At 37.2% G+C, this 19,175-nt stretch overlaps 1 protein-coding gene across 2 annotated transcripts in view; it reads right to left on the reverse strand.

Moving 5' to 3' along the window:
• Window positions 1-340: 340 nt before the first annotated feature.
• EIF2AK3 (eukaryotic translation initiation factor 2 alpha kinase 3) overlaps window positions 341-19,175 on the reverse strand; it is a 91,794-nt gene continuing 72,959 nt past the window's right edge. Inside the window, exons 14-17 of one of the 2 annotated variants that reach the window (XM_028511361.2) lie at window positions 15,300-15,467; window positions 9,954-10,055; window positions 3,040-3,102; window positions 341-1,532 (exon numbers count right to left, since the gene is read on the reverse strand). In XM_028511361.2, the coding sequence (XP_028367162.1) occupies window positions 1,362-1,532; window positions 3,040-3,102; window positions 9,954-10,055; window positions 15,300-15,467 (504 nt within the window). In that variant the 3' untranslated portion in view covers window positions 341-1,361. Of the gene's footprint in view, window positions 1,533-3,039; window positions 3,103-9,953; window positions 10,056-15,299; window positions 15,468-19,175 lie in introns of those variants that run through there. The other variant, XR_004903351.1, reaches the window with a different exon arrangement.

Consider the following 19,175-nt stretch of genomic DNA (forward strand, 5'->3'; position numbering starts at 1 on the left):
TATCAAGTGTCCTCATATGGCACATCAGACGCGCTGTGATAACAACACAACTAGCAATCCCATAGCCCTTTTTTCTTTGAGGTCTCCTTTCTTTGAGGGTCCTCCTTATGTTCCCAGTCCCTGGCACAGACTAGGTACTGAGCAAATGTCTCTAAATTAGGAGCCCAGTGAATTTTGCAAAGGACCTGGCCCTGGTCAAGTCTTTGGAAAATAACAGAGAAGACATTTATTTGGAATGGATTAGAAATTAGTTTCTCTGAGGGTAGGGTCATAATCCTATCATGTAAATTTGAAAAACTACCATTTTGGGGCTAATTCCCCCAAATAAGAGTCAACCATAAACAATTAATAAGTTTTATTAAATCATTTAGACTTGAAAGAAGTCACAATAGTTAACACACTTAAATGCATTCTATATACCACCAACCCAAATGGATTGAGTTCAGAATTTTTATAAATAAAAAATAAAATTTTTTTATTTATAAAAATTTTCACATATTCACAATGAAAAATAAAAACATACTACCAAGTTAGATGATTAAACTGTTATCTATAATCAGTTTTCAGAAAGTACCAATCTACATATAAGACATATGAGACACTTAAGATTTTATTAGGTTTTAAAATGTCCATAATTAAAAAAGCTAGCTGTAGGTAATATGTGATTCATTTGTTACCATGGCCTTTTTTTTTTTCATCCCCAAGCCAGAACTTTTGACCAATTGACATAAAAAGCTTCATTCCCTTTTTTGGATGTGAAAGTATAAAATGCTCTTATACTCTTCCTGGAACCATCTAAGGAATATAGCTATTTAATGCTAAAAATGCCACTATAAAACTAGCTATGGCCACAAACCATTGTACAATTTGTGCTACTTGTCCTCCAAAATAGTGCAGATTCCTAATTTACCCACCAGTGAAAAAAACGGAGCCAGCTTTTTTTGGAAATCAGTTTCAAAATCACCAGTATCTCTAGAAAGCATGTTTCTAGAATAATATAGTTGCCAAAGGCAGGGATTTTTATTATTCTGTATTATAAAAATATGTTTATTAATTTTAGGGATTGGTTCTACCTCCCTAGGCAAGTTTTAAGACCAACAAAGAAAAAGATCACACGTGATTCAGTGCTAGTTCCTTTCTTGAGTACAGCAAAATCAAGAGTTGGCTCAAATTAGGTTATACCTCAAAATTAAGTTTAAATTTGACTTAGAAAAGTAGTCCAAAAAATTGAGCAAAAAGAAAATTCTCAAGTCCACAATTTTGGAAAGTCACATTCCTAAGAAATGGACCATTCTGTGTAACCTATTAGGAGTACAGGCACAACATAAGGCTAACTGCTTGGCAAAGGGCTATGGGAGTTGCTAGATGGTCTTGAATGTTTTTGTTCCTGATGAACTCATGGAGCGAGACCTCTGCCTGAGCACTGTTTTTCCTGGAAACTCCAAGTCTTCAAATATAGCATTTTCAATGATGTCTGTAGCTTCAGGTCGATCCATAGGGGATGGAGACAGCATGTCTTTAACCACTGTATACTGAAATACAAAAATTGTTTTGTGACAAAAAGGCCAGGTTTAGACTACTAAACAGTCCCTTAGCCAAGGGTCAGCAAAAATTTTCTGTAAATATATTAAGTTTGCAAGCCAGTTTCTGACACAACCTCTCTACTCTCACACTGAAGTACAAAACAGCTAAGGACAGCATGTAAACAATGGCATGGCTGTGTCCAAAGCCTTATTACAAAACTAGGCAGCAGGCTGGACTTGGCCTGTGGGTGGAGCTTGCCAACAACTCTTGCTCCAAATAAATAAGGACTATCTGTGGGTAACTGCTGATTATCTAACACATAATAAAAGGTCTTAAATCATATCCTTGAAACACAGATATAATCTGACTAAAAACAAATTCCTTTCATTAATGCATGTGAAATACAATCATCTCAATAAAAATTTCAATTAAAATATAATCATGCCAGAGATCAGTATCTAACACCATTTAAAAAAAAAAATCGAACCCCTATTAATGTAACATATTCTTATGACCCACCTTGAGAACTGATTTGTTAAATTTGGAAAATAACAAAATAATTTTTTAGTAAAATATATTTTATTTAGGTTAGTGTATTCTATATTATAAAATTCATTTTAATGCAATCCTCTATTATAATACTGAAAAATAAATTTAAACTTCAATTTGTGGTAACAGTCTAATTTACTTCAACTTAATTATTTAAGAAAATTCAAAATTTGTCAATGTATACATTTTAAAATGTTTGTGGATGAAATTTTATGAAATAAATAAAAGCTGTGCCCTGGCTGGTGTAGCTCAGTGGATTGAGTGCGGGCTGCGAACCAGGCATCGCAGGTTCGATTCCCAGTCAGGGCACATACCTGGGTTGCAGGCCACGGCCCCCAACAACCCCACATTGATGTCTCTCTCTCTCTCTCCCCCTCTGTCCCTTCCCTCTCTAAAAATAAAATAAATAAAAAAATAAAAAAAAAGCTGCAAAAGGAAGTTCAAAAGTTCATCACAAAATTTTCACCATTTAAGACCAGCTAAATATCCCTTCCTCACTCTCCTGAACAATTTACTGTGGCAGTCAGAGTGGTAAAACCCCAACACACACAATCAATGGGAATTATTTCCCTCTGCCCCCCAAAAGAAGCCAGTTTTTAAGATCTCTCCCAAATTCACTCAGATAAAGCAATTAATGGCATGATCAGAACAGCAGCTCTGTCCCTGTGAGGGTACAGCTGTCCCTGGAAGGGCACACAGGGAGTTTGGCCTTTGGAAGGGAAAGATGGCTACAATTCGCATTTAGGACACCACACAGCACAGGAGCACAGAATACGAGGCCCAAGGCCCAGGCCTGAGTTCCAGTCTTCGATTTTACCAAGTGTGCTCTTGGGATCAGGCCCCTTTCCCCTCTAGACCTTTGGTTTCTTCATCAGTAAAATGGGACAAGTGACAAAATGACTGCTAAGGACACTTTCTAAGTTCTAAATGATTCTAAAGAAAATAAAAGATGAGAATTATACAAACCTCATGAGGATATTTCTGAGTAAACAGTGGTGGAAATCTGAGATTTCTTACATCAGTTAAGATCTAAAGAAAAAAGAAAAGTGTTACTTACCTTTGAATCTCTTTTGGTAGATCTATTTAAACATAAAAATATTTTTGATACTTTAGAAGAGTGACTAAGGAGAAAGGGTGAATATTAAACAAATGGAAAACTTATCAATAGCTTTTACTGATGATAATCTATCCATAAGTACCATCAAGTCATCAAAATCTAAAAAATAATTTAGATATAATTATGCTTCAATTGTGCATGATAGGGACACCTGGATTTTAACTGAAAATAGACTCGTTTGTATAAAAAAAATCCAGTCATTTATCAGTCATTTATGAATATACACTTGTGTCCTTAAGTGGATAACTTTTTCTATTGGTTTCTAATCTCTCTGCATTTGATAGAAAGAGCATACATACTCTTTCTTTGAGGGGGGGAGGGGGAAGAAAACCAAATCAATTATGCAAAACACTGAGTATAAAACTAAGTTTTTGAAAGTTCTCTGGGAAATTTTCATACAAATTATTATTCTCTTTATGTTCCAGTTTCCTTATCTGCAAAACAAAGATAATAGGCCCCACCTTGTAAGACTGCTTTGAGAATTAAATGAGTTAATGAAATCTATATGATTTTATTAACCAATGGCATCCAAATACATTCAATCAAAATAAAAATATAAATTTAAAAAAAGAGAAAGAAGCTGGAGTGTACTTAAAAAAAGTAAGAACTAGGTTGGTGTTTGTTACTCCCCACTAAAATAGAAACTAGAAAAATCTATACTACAGGACCTAGAAGGGAGAATTTCATTTACTAATAGGAAGGTCATACCAAACTAAGTGCAGATAAATGGGTGAGTCTGAACTCACAGAAGTAATTTTAAATCATATAACATTTTAAAACAAAAGGTTTTTATTTTAAAACTTAAAACTGAAACAACACTGTGACCATAATTCAATGGGGGAAATGGAGAGTCGTTTAAAAAAAAAAGCATAGCATACAGGAGAAGCCTGATAAATTGGAAGCTCAAAAGTAATACCTGCTGCGCTTTGAAATACACAAATAAAAAAATAAAATGGCAAGCCAGAGACTAAAAGAAAGTACTCACAATACAGCTAGCTGGCAAAGGAGTTGAAAAGCTGGTCAAGGTCATTAGTCATCGGAAAATGCAAACAAAAACCACATTATGATTTCATTATGCTTGTACTAGAATGGCTAAAATTGTGAAGACCGAAACTTAAGTGTTGACAAGGATGTGAAAGAACCAGAACTCTCATGCACTGACAGTAGGAATGTAAAATGACACTTTCTTATAAAGTTAAACCACTTACCACACAGTTTATCAATCTTACCCAGGTAAGTACCCAAGACAAATGAAAACATGAGTGCCTACAAAACAACTTGTTCACAAATACCCACAGCATCTTTACTTATAAATGCTTCCCAATAGGTAAATGGATCCATGAACTGTGGTATACACACAACTGGAATATTACTAATAAAAAGGGAGAAACTACTAATACATTGAATAACATGAATGAGTCTTGAAAACTTTTTGGTAAATCAAAGAAGGCAGACACAAAAGAATGTGTGTCTTGAAAGATTCCATTTATGTGGAACTTTAGAAAAGACAAAGCCCGGGATAATGGCACGGGATTGACTGGGAAGGAGGAAAGGAAACTTTCTCGGGTGATAGAAATGTTCTATATTTTGAATGTAGTGATGGTTACATGGGTATATAAACTTGGCGAAACTCATCAAACAGTACACCTAAAGTGGGTGCACTTTATGGTATGTAAATTGTAGCTCAATAAAATTGATTTTAAAAAGGGCCTTGCTCAAATCACTGAATGGTCTGTTTTACATTCACTAAGAGAATTGCAGAGAGATTTTGGCTAAACATGGCAGATTTTCTGCTACATTTTCAGTAAACATTTGTACTAAAACAACTGCAAAAGAATGTGAAATACATAAGTCTATAAGGATAAGAGCACTGGAAGAAAAGTCAAATTTACGGAAGAGAGTAAGTAGATAGAAACATAGCAACTACTTTAGCTGAAGAGAGGAAACTAAACCGGGCCACCTGGTGGGATGATGGAAGTGAACAGGGAGTGGACTAGCTGTGCAGAACTCGGAGATGTTGGGGGGAGGCCAAGGATGAAAGCAGGAAAAGTATCTGAAAGTATGTATACGGAGTGATACATCCCTATAAACATACGAGCTTTATTTTCTGGAGAAACTGAACCAAGGAAGTCCAGGTTTAGAGTCACTCAATAGAAATAAAAGGTGTATGTTAGGTGGGCATGAAACAGTAGGATGATCTGCACACATCCCCACCCATCCATACTCTCTCAGCAGAATGAAAGCCACTTCTCTGGAGAAAATGGTTGTTGTAGAGTAAATAAAAGTCCATAGATGCTGATATGTGGGGAGTTCTCTACCACACCCCTAGGTAAGAACCAAATTGTAGCTCTTAAGAGTTAAGTCCATTCTAGTCTCCATTTTAGAGCCCTATTCTTAAACATGAACAGGTAAGGACTGTTAACATGAGAAAAAAAAATCATTAAAAACACCCGAGTTAGATTTTGGTAGGGAGAAAAGCGTGACTATAAAGGGGTAGAAGGGAATTTTTTGTGCTGATGGAACAGTTCTGTGTCTAGATTGCAGTGGCTACACAAATCTACACATGAGATAAAATAACACAGAATTATATATACACATGAAATTACTGGGTGAAATTCCTGGTTTTGATATTGTACACTAATTATGTACGATATAATTATGTACGCTAATTATGTACCCACTAAGAGAAATCGGGTGAAGGGTACATTAAATCTCTGTATTATCCCTGCAACTTCCTATGGTTCTATATTAATTTAAAAAAAAAAAAAGCCAGAGGAAAGAGACAATGCAGAGAGAAGAAAACTTACATACAGATAGGCAATTGAGATTCTCAGAGATAAGTACTAAATCCATGTAAAAAGAGTGAAATGCTATTAAAAAGGAACAATGATGGACAAAAGTTGGATGGCCAAAATGAAAAGTTAGAAAAGTTGGAAAAACAATTTAAGGAACTCTTGCAAAGAACCATATAAAAAGACAGAAAGAAGAAAAATAGGAGAAAATAACAGTTGTTTATAAGATTAAGTCAGGGGTTCAAAAAGAAAACAGAAAAACTGGAGAATTTATAAAAAATAATACAAGAAATTGACTAGAACTGATGGATTTGTATCTTTTAACTGAAAAGACATACCAAGTACTAAGCACAGTAAGTGAGAGGAAAAGGATCAATGAAAAGACTAAATTTCATAACAGCACTGATAAAGGTAAAGTCCTAAAAGCTTCCAGAATAAAAAACACAGGTCAAACAGATCCAATATAAATCAGGCATGAAATTGGTATCAGCTTTCCAACAGCAGCACTACAAGCTATAAAGCCCTCAGTGTTTTGGGGGAAACTATACCCAGACTAAAATTGAAACCTGGCAAATTTATCAATTATGTGTGAGGATGGGAAAAAAAAATGCATTTTCACATACTTGAGGACTCTAAAAATGTTAATCTAAAAATCTCCTACATTCTTTCTGAGGAATTTATAGCAGAAATGTGCTCTAGCAAAATAAGAGGGTAATACAAGAAAAAGGGGAAAACACGGGTCCAAGCCAGGAGGGTAAGGAAGTACATCCTTGGTTGACAATTGATAGAAGGTCTAGGGGTGGGAATCATAAAAAACTGAAGGAAAACAGCTTCGAGAAGAAGACTCCAGAAAAAAATCTACCTACCTATCTATCTACCAATCAATTATCTATCTGCCTGCCTACCTACCCATTCATCTGTCCTAGTGATAGAGAAATAAACTACACTGAAGCACCAAGGAAATATTGTTTGATATGTGACAGACTTTGAACATTTATTAAAAATTACAACAGAAGTTCAGAAAACTAAGCAATTGAGAAAAGGGAATTCTAAAAAAACAAAAGGATTGCATCAGAAAGACAAAGAGTATATTTGATCTAGCATAGAACAATATTTTCATGGTCAAAAGAAATACTGACTTGATTTAACCAAAACTTTTTTACACAATTACATGCTTTTCTTTATTACATTTTTAATTGAAATAAAATTCACATTAAAAAATTCATTGTTTTAATAATTTTATAGTATGTAACTCAGTGATTTTTATTCTATTCATATGTTATACAACCACCACTACTATCTAACTCCAGAACACATTTTGTCACCCAAAAAGAAACCTTATACCCATTTAACAGTCATTCCCCATCCTGTTCTATCCCCAAACCCTGGCAACTACTAATCTATCTGGTCTCTATAGATTTGCCTATTCTGGATATTTAATATAAATTAATTCATACAATATTGGTCTTTTGTGTCTGGCTTCTTTCACTTAGCACAATGTTTCCAAGGTTCACCTGTTACAACACAGCATAGATCAGTACTTCATTCTTTTTCATGGCTGAATAATATTCCACTGCGTGGGTATACCACATTTGTTTTGCCACACATCAACTGGTTGGGTTGTTTCTGCTTTCTGACTATTATGAAAATGCTACTATGAACATCTGTGTACAAATTTTTGGGTGAACATGCTTTCATTTCTTGGGTATATACCTAGAAGTGAAATTGCTGAATCACATGTAACTCTCTGTTTAACTTTTTGAGTAATTATTACACTGTTTCCACTGTAGCTGCACCATTTTGAAGTCCCAGCAGCAATGTATGAAGGTGCCAATTTCCCCACATCCTTGCCAATACTTTATCTCATTGTGGTTTTGTTTTGTATTTCCCTAATTAATAATGTTGTGTTTATTGGCCATTTGTAAACCTTTCTTTGGAAAATGTCTGTTTAAGTCCTTTGCTCATTTTTTAAATTGGATTGTCTTTTTGTTGTCAAATTGTAATAGTTCTTTATGTATTCTGGATACTAGGACCCTATCAGATATATGATTCATAAATATTTTCACCCATTCTATAGACCATAGTTTTACATTCTTAATAGGGTCCTTTGAAGCCATATGACCCTGATCCTTTACATATGTTGGACTTTTTAATATCCCTTTCTGGAAGCTTTTAGGATGTTCTGGAATTTATTCTTTTGGTAGGTCCTCATGGTTAGAAGATATGAGCCCTTTCGCTGTATATGAGATCTACATCCTCTTCTACCATGGCCAGCAATCAATAGATAAGATCTAAAATTGACAGAGAAGTGGTGATAACAGCATACATTTTGGAAACATGGAAGTAAGTACTGGGGGCAAGTTGAGGATTATCACTTATGAAGGGCGGGGAAGAATGTGGTAGAGGCCTATTTTTAAGACTTTCAGTACTATCTTTCTTAAAGAACGATCATGGTTTTGTTACAGGGTGCAGCCAAGAGGGGGGACCCCAAATAGGCATTTGAAATGGGGTCCAGAACTCGAGGTGTCCAGGAGATTTTAAGGTGTCTTCACCCCTTCCCCCACAGGTGTGAGTTGGGAGAAGGGGCACACAGAGCAAGAACATGCAGGGCAGCTTTGCAGCTAATCCATGGCATGGTCATTTAGCATACCTATAGCCTTTGGCTGGTCACTTAGATATGCTAAATAGCTATGGCCATGCTCAAGGCCAGGGGGATGGAAAGGGATCTCCCCCCAAGATGGGACTGGGGGGCAGGTCCCTTGAGTTACAGCGCCTGCCTGTGTGGGAGCTGGGAGAAGATTGGCTCCATGACGTGGGGTGATACCTGCCCAGACCCACGATGGCGACCAGAAAAGCTGGAGAAGACAGCAGATTGAGGGCAAGTGTGCCCAAGTGTAGGAGGAGTCGGAAATGGGGCTGCAGAAGAAGATTGGCGCAGGGGATTTAAACCCAGACACAGCAGCCATCGGGAGAGAACCATGCGGCCTTGACAGAGTGGAGACTCCCGCAGCCCTAAGAGAGGGAGAACCACGCGGCCTGGATAGAGTGGGGACTCTCCCTTCCTGCAGCCCTGAGAAAGAGAACCACGTGCCTTTGCCAGAGTGGGGACCCCCGCAGCTTTAGAAGGAGGAACCACCACCTGGTTTTAGCAGAGATCCCGGCGACTCAGCTGAGGGTGCCAGGAACCCAGGGAGGTCTCCCAGTCGAGATGGAGTGCTAACTGGGAAGAACCAGAGGACTGCCTGAGCCATGGACTTCTATTTCCTTTCCTGAGATACGGTACTCTGGACTGGGCAAAGGGGGAAGGAAGGAAGGAGTATGTCTGTTTGTGTGGGTCTTTTAAGGGACTTTAGGATTTTTTGATAAAGACATTAGGTCACTACTTTAAGTTTGTATAGCATTAAACAAACATTTCCTTTTCTTTTCATGAATCTCTGGCATTGAGAGAAGTCTTTCCTCGGGCGGTGGACATGACGGACCTAGGGGCTTTTTATTCAATAATAGTATATCGTCCCAGGCCCCCCTTGTTTGTTCTGTAACAGTTTGAGAGGAAAAAAATTAATCACCCTTAGTTTTCCAGTTTTTAAGTGTATGATTGTGTGGCCACTTGTCCTCTGAAATATTCTCCCCTGACCAACCACTGCTAACATCATTTCCTCTCTTTCTGCACCTCCATTATTCTGTGGGTTCCCTAACTTTGCACTTATTACAAACTTACTGAGTACTAAATGCTGTTATGATGAATTTTAGTTAACAACGAGGAACAAAACAATTCAACTAAACAACTTTGAAGACTGAGCTTTAAGTATAGGCAAGTTGTTTACAAACCCTCCCTGTACAGCTCACATAACTCCTTTCACTTTTAGTTAACTAATCTGCTGGTATTAAGAATAACTTATTTTCCTCTTAACATTCTTCTTTGTAAATTTAAGAATATTTTTTCCACCTTTTTTGAAATGGGGAGAACTTACCTTGACTCTCTCCATCTGAGTGCCAAATGGATACAACAACTCAAACAGGATAAGGCCTAAGGAAAAGATGTCCACTTTATGAGAGTAGTTGTTTCCATGAATCTGAAATCCCACATAAAGAAGAAATAATTAGAAAAATATTAAGAGATAATATATTGATAATACGGTAATGAATATAATTGATAATATGGTATTGGTGAATCCCAAAGTTGACTTAGTCACTTCATTTAAATATATCTGTGAAAATGTTAGCAAAGAGTTAATCTTGTAAGCCTCTTTTCTTCAACTCACTACAGCAGGAGTAATTAAACTACTCAACATCAGAGAAGGAAAGCCCAGGAATAGCTCTGAGATATGCATCAGTAAAATAGGTCTGGCAGAAACCTGGAGCCTTGCAATGCTAAAAAGTTTGTGGGAGCCAATGAAAGCTGCTCAACTACCCCTGAGGTGAAGTTTTTCAAAGTGAACACTATCTAAAGCAGATCTCTTATTTCTAATCATTTTAGCCCATTTTTATAAGAAAATCTTCATTACTCCAAACCACTAATCAACTGTGGTTAGCCCTCATTATGGTCCTTAATTATGGACCACTTTGCATTCTTAGTTGTAGTTTTCATGTATGTATTTCCTGTTCTTCACAACTAGAGATGAAGTCCTGGAGGGAAGGGATCTGCTTCTTTTGTATTACCACAACCCAGCACTGAGCTAAGTATAGACAAGGCCCTCAATAAGTGCTTATTTGTTAAAAGAAACAGGTAAGTTACAACCCAAATACTCTTACACAAAGCCTCATTCAAATTAAAAGTGACCTTGGTGGGCTCAGTAAGAATCCTTTTATTTGTGGAAATTACTTCAGGCACATAAATTGACATTTGGCAAAACTAAAGAAGAGTATCACTCTGGAAGCACCACACCAGCATTTCTTCACTGGGGGAGTCACAGGTAGTAGCCAGGATGACAAACCCTCCACAACCTTCTCTCTAAATAGCATTTGACACCTGTCCCCCGGGTTACTCCCACAAGCTGCCTATCTCTGTGCTTACAGAAAATAAAACATCAGATGAAAAGTCATCTCAAAGTCAGCATCAGCTATATCATCTTCCTCTCTTCCCTTACTTCTTATCCCTGGGCTTACAGGGTACAGTGATGAAAAGGACACCCTCATACAATATTTGGAGAATATAAACTAACATACATTCATAAAAAGCAACTGGCAATAAAGTTTACTCCCACTTGATGGCCCTAATTAATTCCACCCACAGTAGGGTAAATGGAAATGGGGACAGATATTTGTGCACAAGGCTAGTTATCTAAATGATATTCCCAACAGAGAAAGTTCTAAGTAACTAAAATGTCTAAAACAAATATTAAACAAATTGCTTAACAGATACAATATTACATAGCCAAAAAGGTTTTATAAGAACATTAATACTGTGGGAAATGCTTACATTTTAATATTATATCCAAAAATTTTCACGTAGAATCCCAATTTTGTTTTCCAAAATAAGGTACACATAAAAATGTTGTAAGATGTATATGTGTATGTGTGTTTCATAAAAGGAAATAAGTAACCACTATTAATGGGTTAGAGTTTTAGTAAGTGATTTTTAGTTTTCTTTATACACTCCTATATTTTCCATATTCCCTACAAAGAGAATAGATTAACATATGAGGGGAAAAAGCATTATTAAATACTTTTAAAAACAAATGTAGTTTCATGAATACATGCAAAGTAATCTTTACAAAACATCTAAAAAACAAGAAATTAAACAAATATCAAGGGAAAGGGCAGAATATAATACACCCTTTCAGAGTTTAACTTGATTGTTTTAGCACTGTATAATAGTAGAACTTGGGCTCTATTTCCTGGTAATTACACCAAGAACAAAGTGTGGTCTCTGCTCATTTTCTCCTAGAAAGAAAATTAAGAGCTTTGATAAAAAAATATTTTAAAACAATGTCTTAGTACAGCTTGAGGTTTGAGAAAGACAATTCATATAGCCAAAGTACTTTGAGAAACTTTTAAAAGTGACAATTTCCATATTTAAGAATACTGAAGAACAATAAGGTTTAAGAAAATTAAGACTGTCCATTTTTAACTCCCTGATTTTAACTATCATACACTGCCATAACAAAATTTCTATAGCTACCCTTAATTTTCTAGTATCTTCAATAATTACAAATATGGTATCACCTGTCATCAATCTCTTCCTTTCTTAGATGGTGAACCTTACCTCCAACAAATACACACATGTGTATACACACACATATACGTCAGCCACAAGCCAAAATACAGTCAGCACAGCAGTGTGTGTGTGGTGACCATGACTGTCCACCTGGTGTTTATTCAGATACTCACATTCACTCTCCCACCAAACATTTATGCTGAATTCTAGGCATTGTTTTTAGGTGTTGGGATAAAGTAAAAAAAAAAAAAAAAAAAAAGTAGGTCCCTTTTTGATAGCTTATTATTTTAGAGGGGAAGCAAAATACTTTTAGAGAATTAAAAATGCTATGAGAATAAACAGTATAACATGATAGATCCTGACAGGGAAGGAGTGGAGGGAGACACATCTATTTCACACAGGGTTTGGGGAGGTAGGGACTCCATCTAGTGAGCCCTTCACAGGTAGGTACATGCATCCAGGTAGAATTCTTTTTATTTAGTCATTCCTATTTTGTCATCACAATACTTCACAAGTGTGAAGGTATATTTCCAGCCTCTTGAATAATGGTGAGTCAAAATATAATGCTATTAAATATAGTTTAGTATCAATTCTGATACATGCCTACGTAGAAATATTAGAAAACAGAGAAAAGTCCAAAATACCATTCAAAGCCCCTACACAGAGGCAGTAACTGTTGATATTTTATGGCTCTTACTTCCTTTTTTCATATGGATATAAATATATATTTACAGTACTTTGGTATTTCATACAGTTTTAATTTCTCCTGTTTCCAGGTTATGGCTACCATCACTTGACTAGGATCATTCAATTGCTTGGGCCAATAGATTTCTTTCTCTAGTCAAGTGAGTTTAGATATTTTTGGTTGCAAATGATCTACTATGTATAATAAATCTCTTATAAATTAACACATCTGCCACATGTATTATTTTTAATTCCTCAATTTATTTGTGGTTTCCCCCTTTTAAGTGGATGGCTAGGGAGAATTATCTTTTTCATTAAAACTTAAAATCTGCCATAATGTTGTTTCACTGATTCACCAGCATGAATTCTTATTCCTGTTTACATCTTGCAGAATCTTAACATCCTAAGGAGCAGAATGCTAAATCACTCATGCAGTAATGTGCTTATATAATGAAAGCCTTTCAAATAAATTTATCTCCAAACAGAATGTTGATAGCTTTCTGTGATAGAATTTCAATATTTTTTCATTTCTTTCATTGTTTTGTTTATTTTCTCTTTCTTTCTTTCTTTCTTTCTTTCTTTCTTTCTTTCTTTCTTTCTTTCTTTCTTTCTTTCTTTCTTTCTATTTTTTAGAGAAAGGGGGAAAGAGAGGGAAATATCAGTTTGTTGTTCTACTTATTCATGCATTCCTTGATTGATTCTGTATCTGCCCCAATGGGTGACTGAACCCACAACCTTGGAATACCAGGAAGATGCTCTAACCAAATGAGCTACCTGGCCAGAACCTCTTTCATTGTTTTCTTACTACTTTGCACGAGCATTTTTATTTTATCATTCACCCAATAGTTACTTAGGAGGGTGTTTTAAATTTACGCTAGCCTAAACGAACAAAAACCTAAAATCAAAACAAACCACTATCACCTTTTTTAAATTGCGTCGTGATTATAGCAAAACAGTCACAAATTCTATTTTCAAATACATTGATGTTTCTTTGTGGTCTAGAAGCCAGAAATGAAAGCATATCTTATTTTGTTTATTAATAAATGCTCAAATACTGACTATAAATAAGGCCTAGTATATTTTTCATCTAGCTTCCCCAGATGGGTAAAAGATCCATTCAAAGTGCAGAATGGCCCATTCTGGTGTGACTCACTTGGTTGGAGCATCATCCTGTACACCAAAAGACTAGGGGTTTTGATTCCCAGTCAGGGCACACACCTAGGTTGTGGCTTCAATCCCTGTCCAGGCATGTATGTGAGGCAACCAATCGATGTTTCTCTCTCACATCAATGTTTCTCTCTAAAATCAATAACCATATTAAACTTTTTTAAAATTAAAAAAAGTACAAAATGAACTAAGGATATTAAACTAACAGAGTAGAAAACTTTCAATGATATGGTTTTAGACTACACAGGACAAATGACTTTTAAGAAACTGTCACTGAGTTTTTATGCACTATCAAAGAAGAATACCCATAATTACCTGAAAATTCTATTAAAACATTCCTCCCTTTCCAACTACATACTTGTGTGAGGTCAGATTTTCTTCATTCACTTCACACAAAATAACAGACTGTAACAAACTGAATGAAAAGCAGATACGAGAATCTAGGTCTTTTAAATCAAATATTAAAAAGATTTATAAAAATGTAAACGAATGCCACTTTTCTCACCAATTTTTTTCAGGGGCAGGGATATTTTTCATAAAAATATCTTTAGGATGAGATAGGTTTAATATTGCTATTAATTGAATTAATAAAATTTTATAAATTTTTCATCTCTAATATAGCAAATATTGATAAATAAAATCTCATAAGAAAAACTCTTGGGTTCTCAATCATGTTTACAAGTATAAATAGGTACTGAGACCATAAAGTTTGAGAATGGCTAATTAAGCTTGCAAATATCGTTAGCCTGGTGGTGGATGGGCATGCTCCTCTGAAGCTCCCAGGACACCCTGCTCTCACCACTCATCCAGTCTCTGTCCTGTTCTGTTGGAGACTAAACATCCCACAAGGCAAGATATTCCAACCTATCAATCTTTATTTCCTGCCCTAGTACATTCTGAAAGTTGCCTTTGAATTATTATAGAGGGCAGCCCAGTACAGTACCTCTGAGTCTACCTGGCTTTGAAAACAGTTCCTATACAGTTTACACAAGGTGAACTGGAGGCAAGTTTAGGAGAGGGCATTCCAAGTCTCTATAAACTCATGGTTGCTTTCAGGTTCTGGTTCAGAGGGTGAGCATGTTTTATGAATGGTGAATGTTGTTTTAATTCATCCCAATTAGAGTTGTAGAAACTGGCCCCTAGCTCTGTTGCCTGTGCAACAAATACTACTACTAGTTTTCATACTTTTCAAATTTTATTTTATTGGGTATTTTAAGTAGAACATAGAAAGAGATTCATGGGGGATACCTAGCTTGCTGTCATGCTAAAAGTCTATTTTCAATTAAGAAGGAAAACAATCAAACCTCACCTGCTCTGGGCTCATATACAGTTTGGTCCCTACTTGTCCTGTGTGTCTCGTATATGCTGGCATTGGGGTCAGAACCATCTGCTCTTCCTCGTCTTGGTCCATTGCTGTCACTAATCCAAAGTCTCCAACCTTGACCACGTCATCCACTGTAAAGAATATGTTGGAAGGCTGGAAAAAATAAAACAGACAAAAGCACAACGGATGTGTACCGAAAGGAGAGCAGTGGAGGGAATTCATTAAAATGACAACAGAAAGTAAATACAAGAAACTAGATATTCTCAAGCATGTTTCCCTTTAAAATGATTTAACATGAAAATAAGAACAATCCTTCCCTGCCCGACAAATAGTGTGAGTAAAGAAAAGGGAAGGGTAGTAGAGAGAGTTAGAATTTACATTTAGCCATTTAGACCATGAGTTAGCAAACCACATCTGTTTCAACCCTTAGAGATTTATATTACCTAGGGCCCAGGGTACTTAATGCTCAATCCTATTAGTCTATACATTCTCCCTCTGTCAAGCTTCTCTACATTTATGACTGAAGCCATGCTTATAATAGTAGTAAAAATAATAGCAAATGCATATATACCATTTAAAATAAGCCAGGAGCCATTCTAAGCTATTTACTACTATTAACTCACAACCCTAATAGTTCTATTAGTCCTTTGTTTTACAGATGTGAAATCGGAGGCCCAGAGAAGTTCTATAAGTGGCCCAATACTAGCCAGGTTGTAGTATGTGCTAAAGCAGGGATTCAAACTCAGGCAGTCTAACTCTAGGAGAAAAGGATGTCAGCTGCCTTACCACAGGTTCAGCAGTCAGTGTAGTTTGTGCCCTATGGAAGCAATCACTACAATTTGACAAATGAATGAAACAGACTGATATTCAGTTTATGACTGACAGGGAAAAGTAGACTATTGAGGAGAATAAGAGCTCAAGACTGCAACCTTGTGCTGCCTCTTCTAATATCCATATGCTTCCACATATTCTAAGACCTCTTATAAACCCTCATATACAACTGTTTAAAACATACAGGTAACCAAATTTCTCATGGGCCACTTAAAATCTTTTACATAAAATATATCTTCCCTCAGAGCCTACTCTAACCTCTGCTCACATGACCACCATTCATAGCCCTAAGGAAAAAGCCATTTAGCTCATGAAATTGAATTTCATCAATCTTCAAATTCTACAAATAACATTTTATTCCCAAACTCCAAAATGCCATTATACAATTTTGACTAATAAACTTACTGCACATAATCAAAGTCTATAGTAATAACCTCCCACTCTTCCACAAATAACCTATATGAGAGACAAAAATAAACTATGCTGCCTTAAATTTCACCATTCCTCTGCCTCCCATAATCTAGTGTTATTTACTAAACACTGCCATAGACCTTTAACATTTATTTATTTTTTATTTTTAGGCTCACCAGCATCTATTCCACTGTACTTCCACCAGAAGTATCCTGACTTGACTTTGGGAACTCTCTTCTTCCCAACTATGCAGCAACCCCATAGTTGCATAAAACAATTAGGATAATCCCATCCCCTGGTCAGGAAACTGGTTTAGGGATAAGTATGTGTCCTGGGCTTATCAATTAGTAGGAAACTCAGAAGTTCTTCTCAATGGTAGGGGAAAGAGATACTTTTCTCCCTTATTCCCTATCTCATCACTCCAGTAGCCCTTGGACTTCCAGTTAAGATGGTGGTGTAAGCAGACATGGCTCACCTCTTTGCGCAACCACATCAAAATTACAACTAAAATATAGAACAACCATCACTCAGAAATCAACCTGAATGTGGAATTAAAGAAACCACATTCATCCAGACTGATAAGAGGGGTGCAGAAGTGGAAAGTGCTGGTCACACATCCACATGGAAAAAAAATTATGAGCGATATCTCAGGAGCAAGGAGTCCCAGACCCATCCTAGGACCTCCAGCCCAGGATTCTAGTGCCAAGAAGATATGTCCCCACAACTTCTTGCTGTGAAAACCAGAGGGGATTGAGTTGTTGGAAGAAACTTCTAGAGGCCCAGGCAATTCTTCTTAAAGAACCCACACAAGGACTCACCTACTCAGACTCACCCTCTGAGCTTCAGCACCAGGATAGCAGCTGGAAAGGCACCAGTGGTATACAGGGAGAAAATGAAGTGTCTGGCATCAAGGTGAACAGAGGCCATTGTCACTGTGCTAACCCTTCCCCCACAGAGCAGGTAAGATGGTGCTATACCTGAGACTCCATCAACCTGGCTAACACTGTGCAACCCACCTTGGAGATCTCCAGAGGCCCCACCCAACTTATGGGTCCACCCAAGCTGCTATTCCATAAGAATGGCTGGTCTTGGCTCCTAAATCTTATCAAACAAGCAACAGTTGGCTTCAGTGAGCCCTAACTGCAGCCAGATTAGAGTCACAGCTTGGTTTTACCTGGGAATGTCCAAACCCAGCACAAGTAATAGCCATCTCAGACTGCTTTATACCTCAGGCCTGGTGCCTTATACAAAACACAGGTGGGAGCTGACCTTGGCCTGTACCACCCAGGAAAGCCTAGGGCTAACCCACCCAGTGGATAGCTACAGACTACTTCGGAGCACCACCACCCTGCCCCTGCACAGCTGACCCTCCAATGGAAGGCCGACGTTGGTGGTCAGCGGTCATAGTCAGTCCTTGCAGCTGACTGGTCTGAGTAAATCTCTCCCACTGACCTGCCAAAAGCAACTAACGCTCAACTACAAGAGAAGAGTGTACTCAGCCCACACAAAGGGTGTACCTCAAGCACCCAGCTTGGGTGATAGGGGAGGCTGTACCACTGGACCCTACAGGATACTTACTACATTAGGCCACACTACCAAGACACAGAGTCAAAGCTCCTCTACCTAATACATTGAAACAAACACAGGGAGGCTGCCAAAACTAGGAGACAAACATGGTCCAAATGAAAGAACAGATCAAAACTCCAGAAAAGAAGATAAGCAGTCTATCAGATGCAGAGTTCAAAACACTGGTTATAAGGATGCTCAAGGAACTTAATGAGGACCACAGCAGCAGAAAAAATACACCATCAGAAACGAAGGAGACACTAATTGAAATAAAGAACAACTTACAGGGAAACAACAGTAGAGTGGATGAAGCCAAGAATCAAATCAATGATTTGGAATATAAGGAAAAAAGAAACAACCAGGCAGAACAAGAAGGAAAAAATCCAAAAAAATGAGGACAGTATAAACAACCTCTGGGACAACTTCAAGAGGTCCAACATTCGCATCATAGGGGTGCCTAAAGGAGAACACAAAGAGCAAGAAATAGACATACAAGTCCAGGAAAGACAGAGTCCCAAACAAGATGGATGCAAACAGGCCTACTCCAAGACATATCATAGTGAAAATGCCAAAGGTTAAAAATAGGGACAGACTATTAAAAGCAGGAAGAGAAAAGAAGTTAGTTACCAGATGGTTGCCAGATGAAAGAGGGAGGGGGAGAAATGTGTGAAGAGGTGATGGGATTAAGAAGTACAAATAGTTACAGAATAGTCATGGGATGTAAAGTACAATATAGGAAGTGGAGTAGCCAAAGAACTTATTCGCACGACCCATGGACATAAACAGTGAGGGGACTGCCTGAGGGAGTGGGGGCGCTGAGTGAAAGGGGACAAAGGGGAAAAAATCAAGACAACTGTAATAGCATAATCAATAAAATATAATTTTTAAAAAATGTGTAGCCCTGAGAATAGCTGGCAGCGGTGCTGAGACTGTGAAAGGACAGCCTGCCTAAAAATGGAAACTAGAAATAGGGCAAGGTGGAGGGTGGGGGAAGACAACATTCTGGCCACATCAACTTGATCTTAGATAAAGCTTTACTTAAATTTTGGACAG

This window comes from Phyllostomus discolor, chromosome 5 (assembly GCF_004126475.2).
Source record: "Phyllostomus discolor isolate MPI-MPIP mPhyDis1 chromosome 5, mPhyDis1.pri.v3, whole genome shotgun sequence".
NCBI classification, from domain to species: Eukaryota; Metazoa; Chordata; class Mammalia; order Chiroptera; family Phyllostomidae; genus Phyllostomus; species Phyllostomus discolor.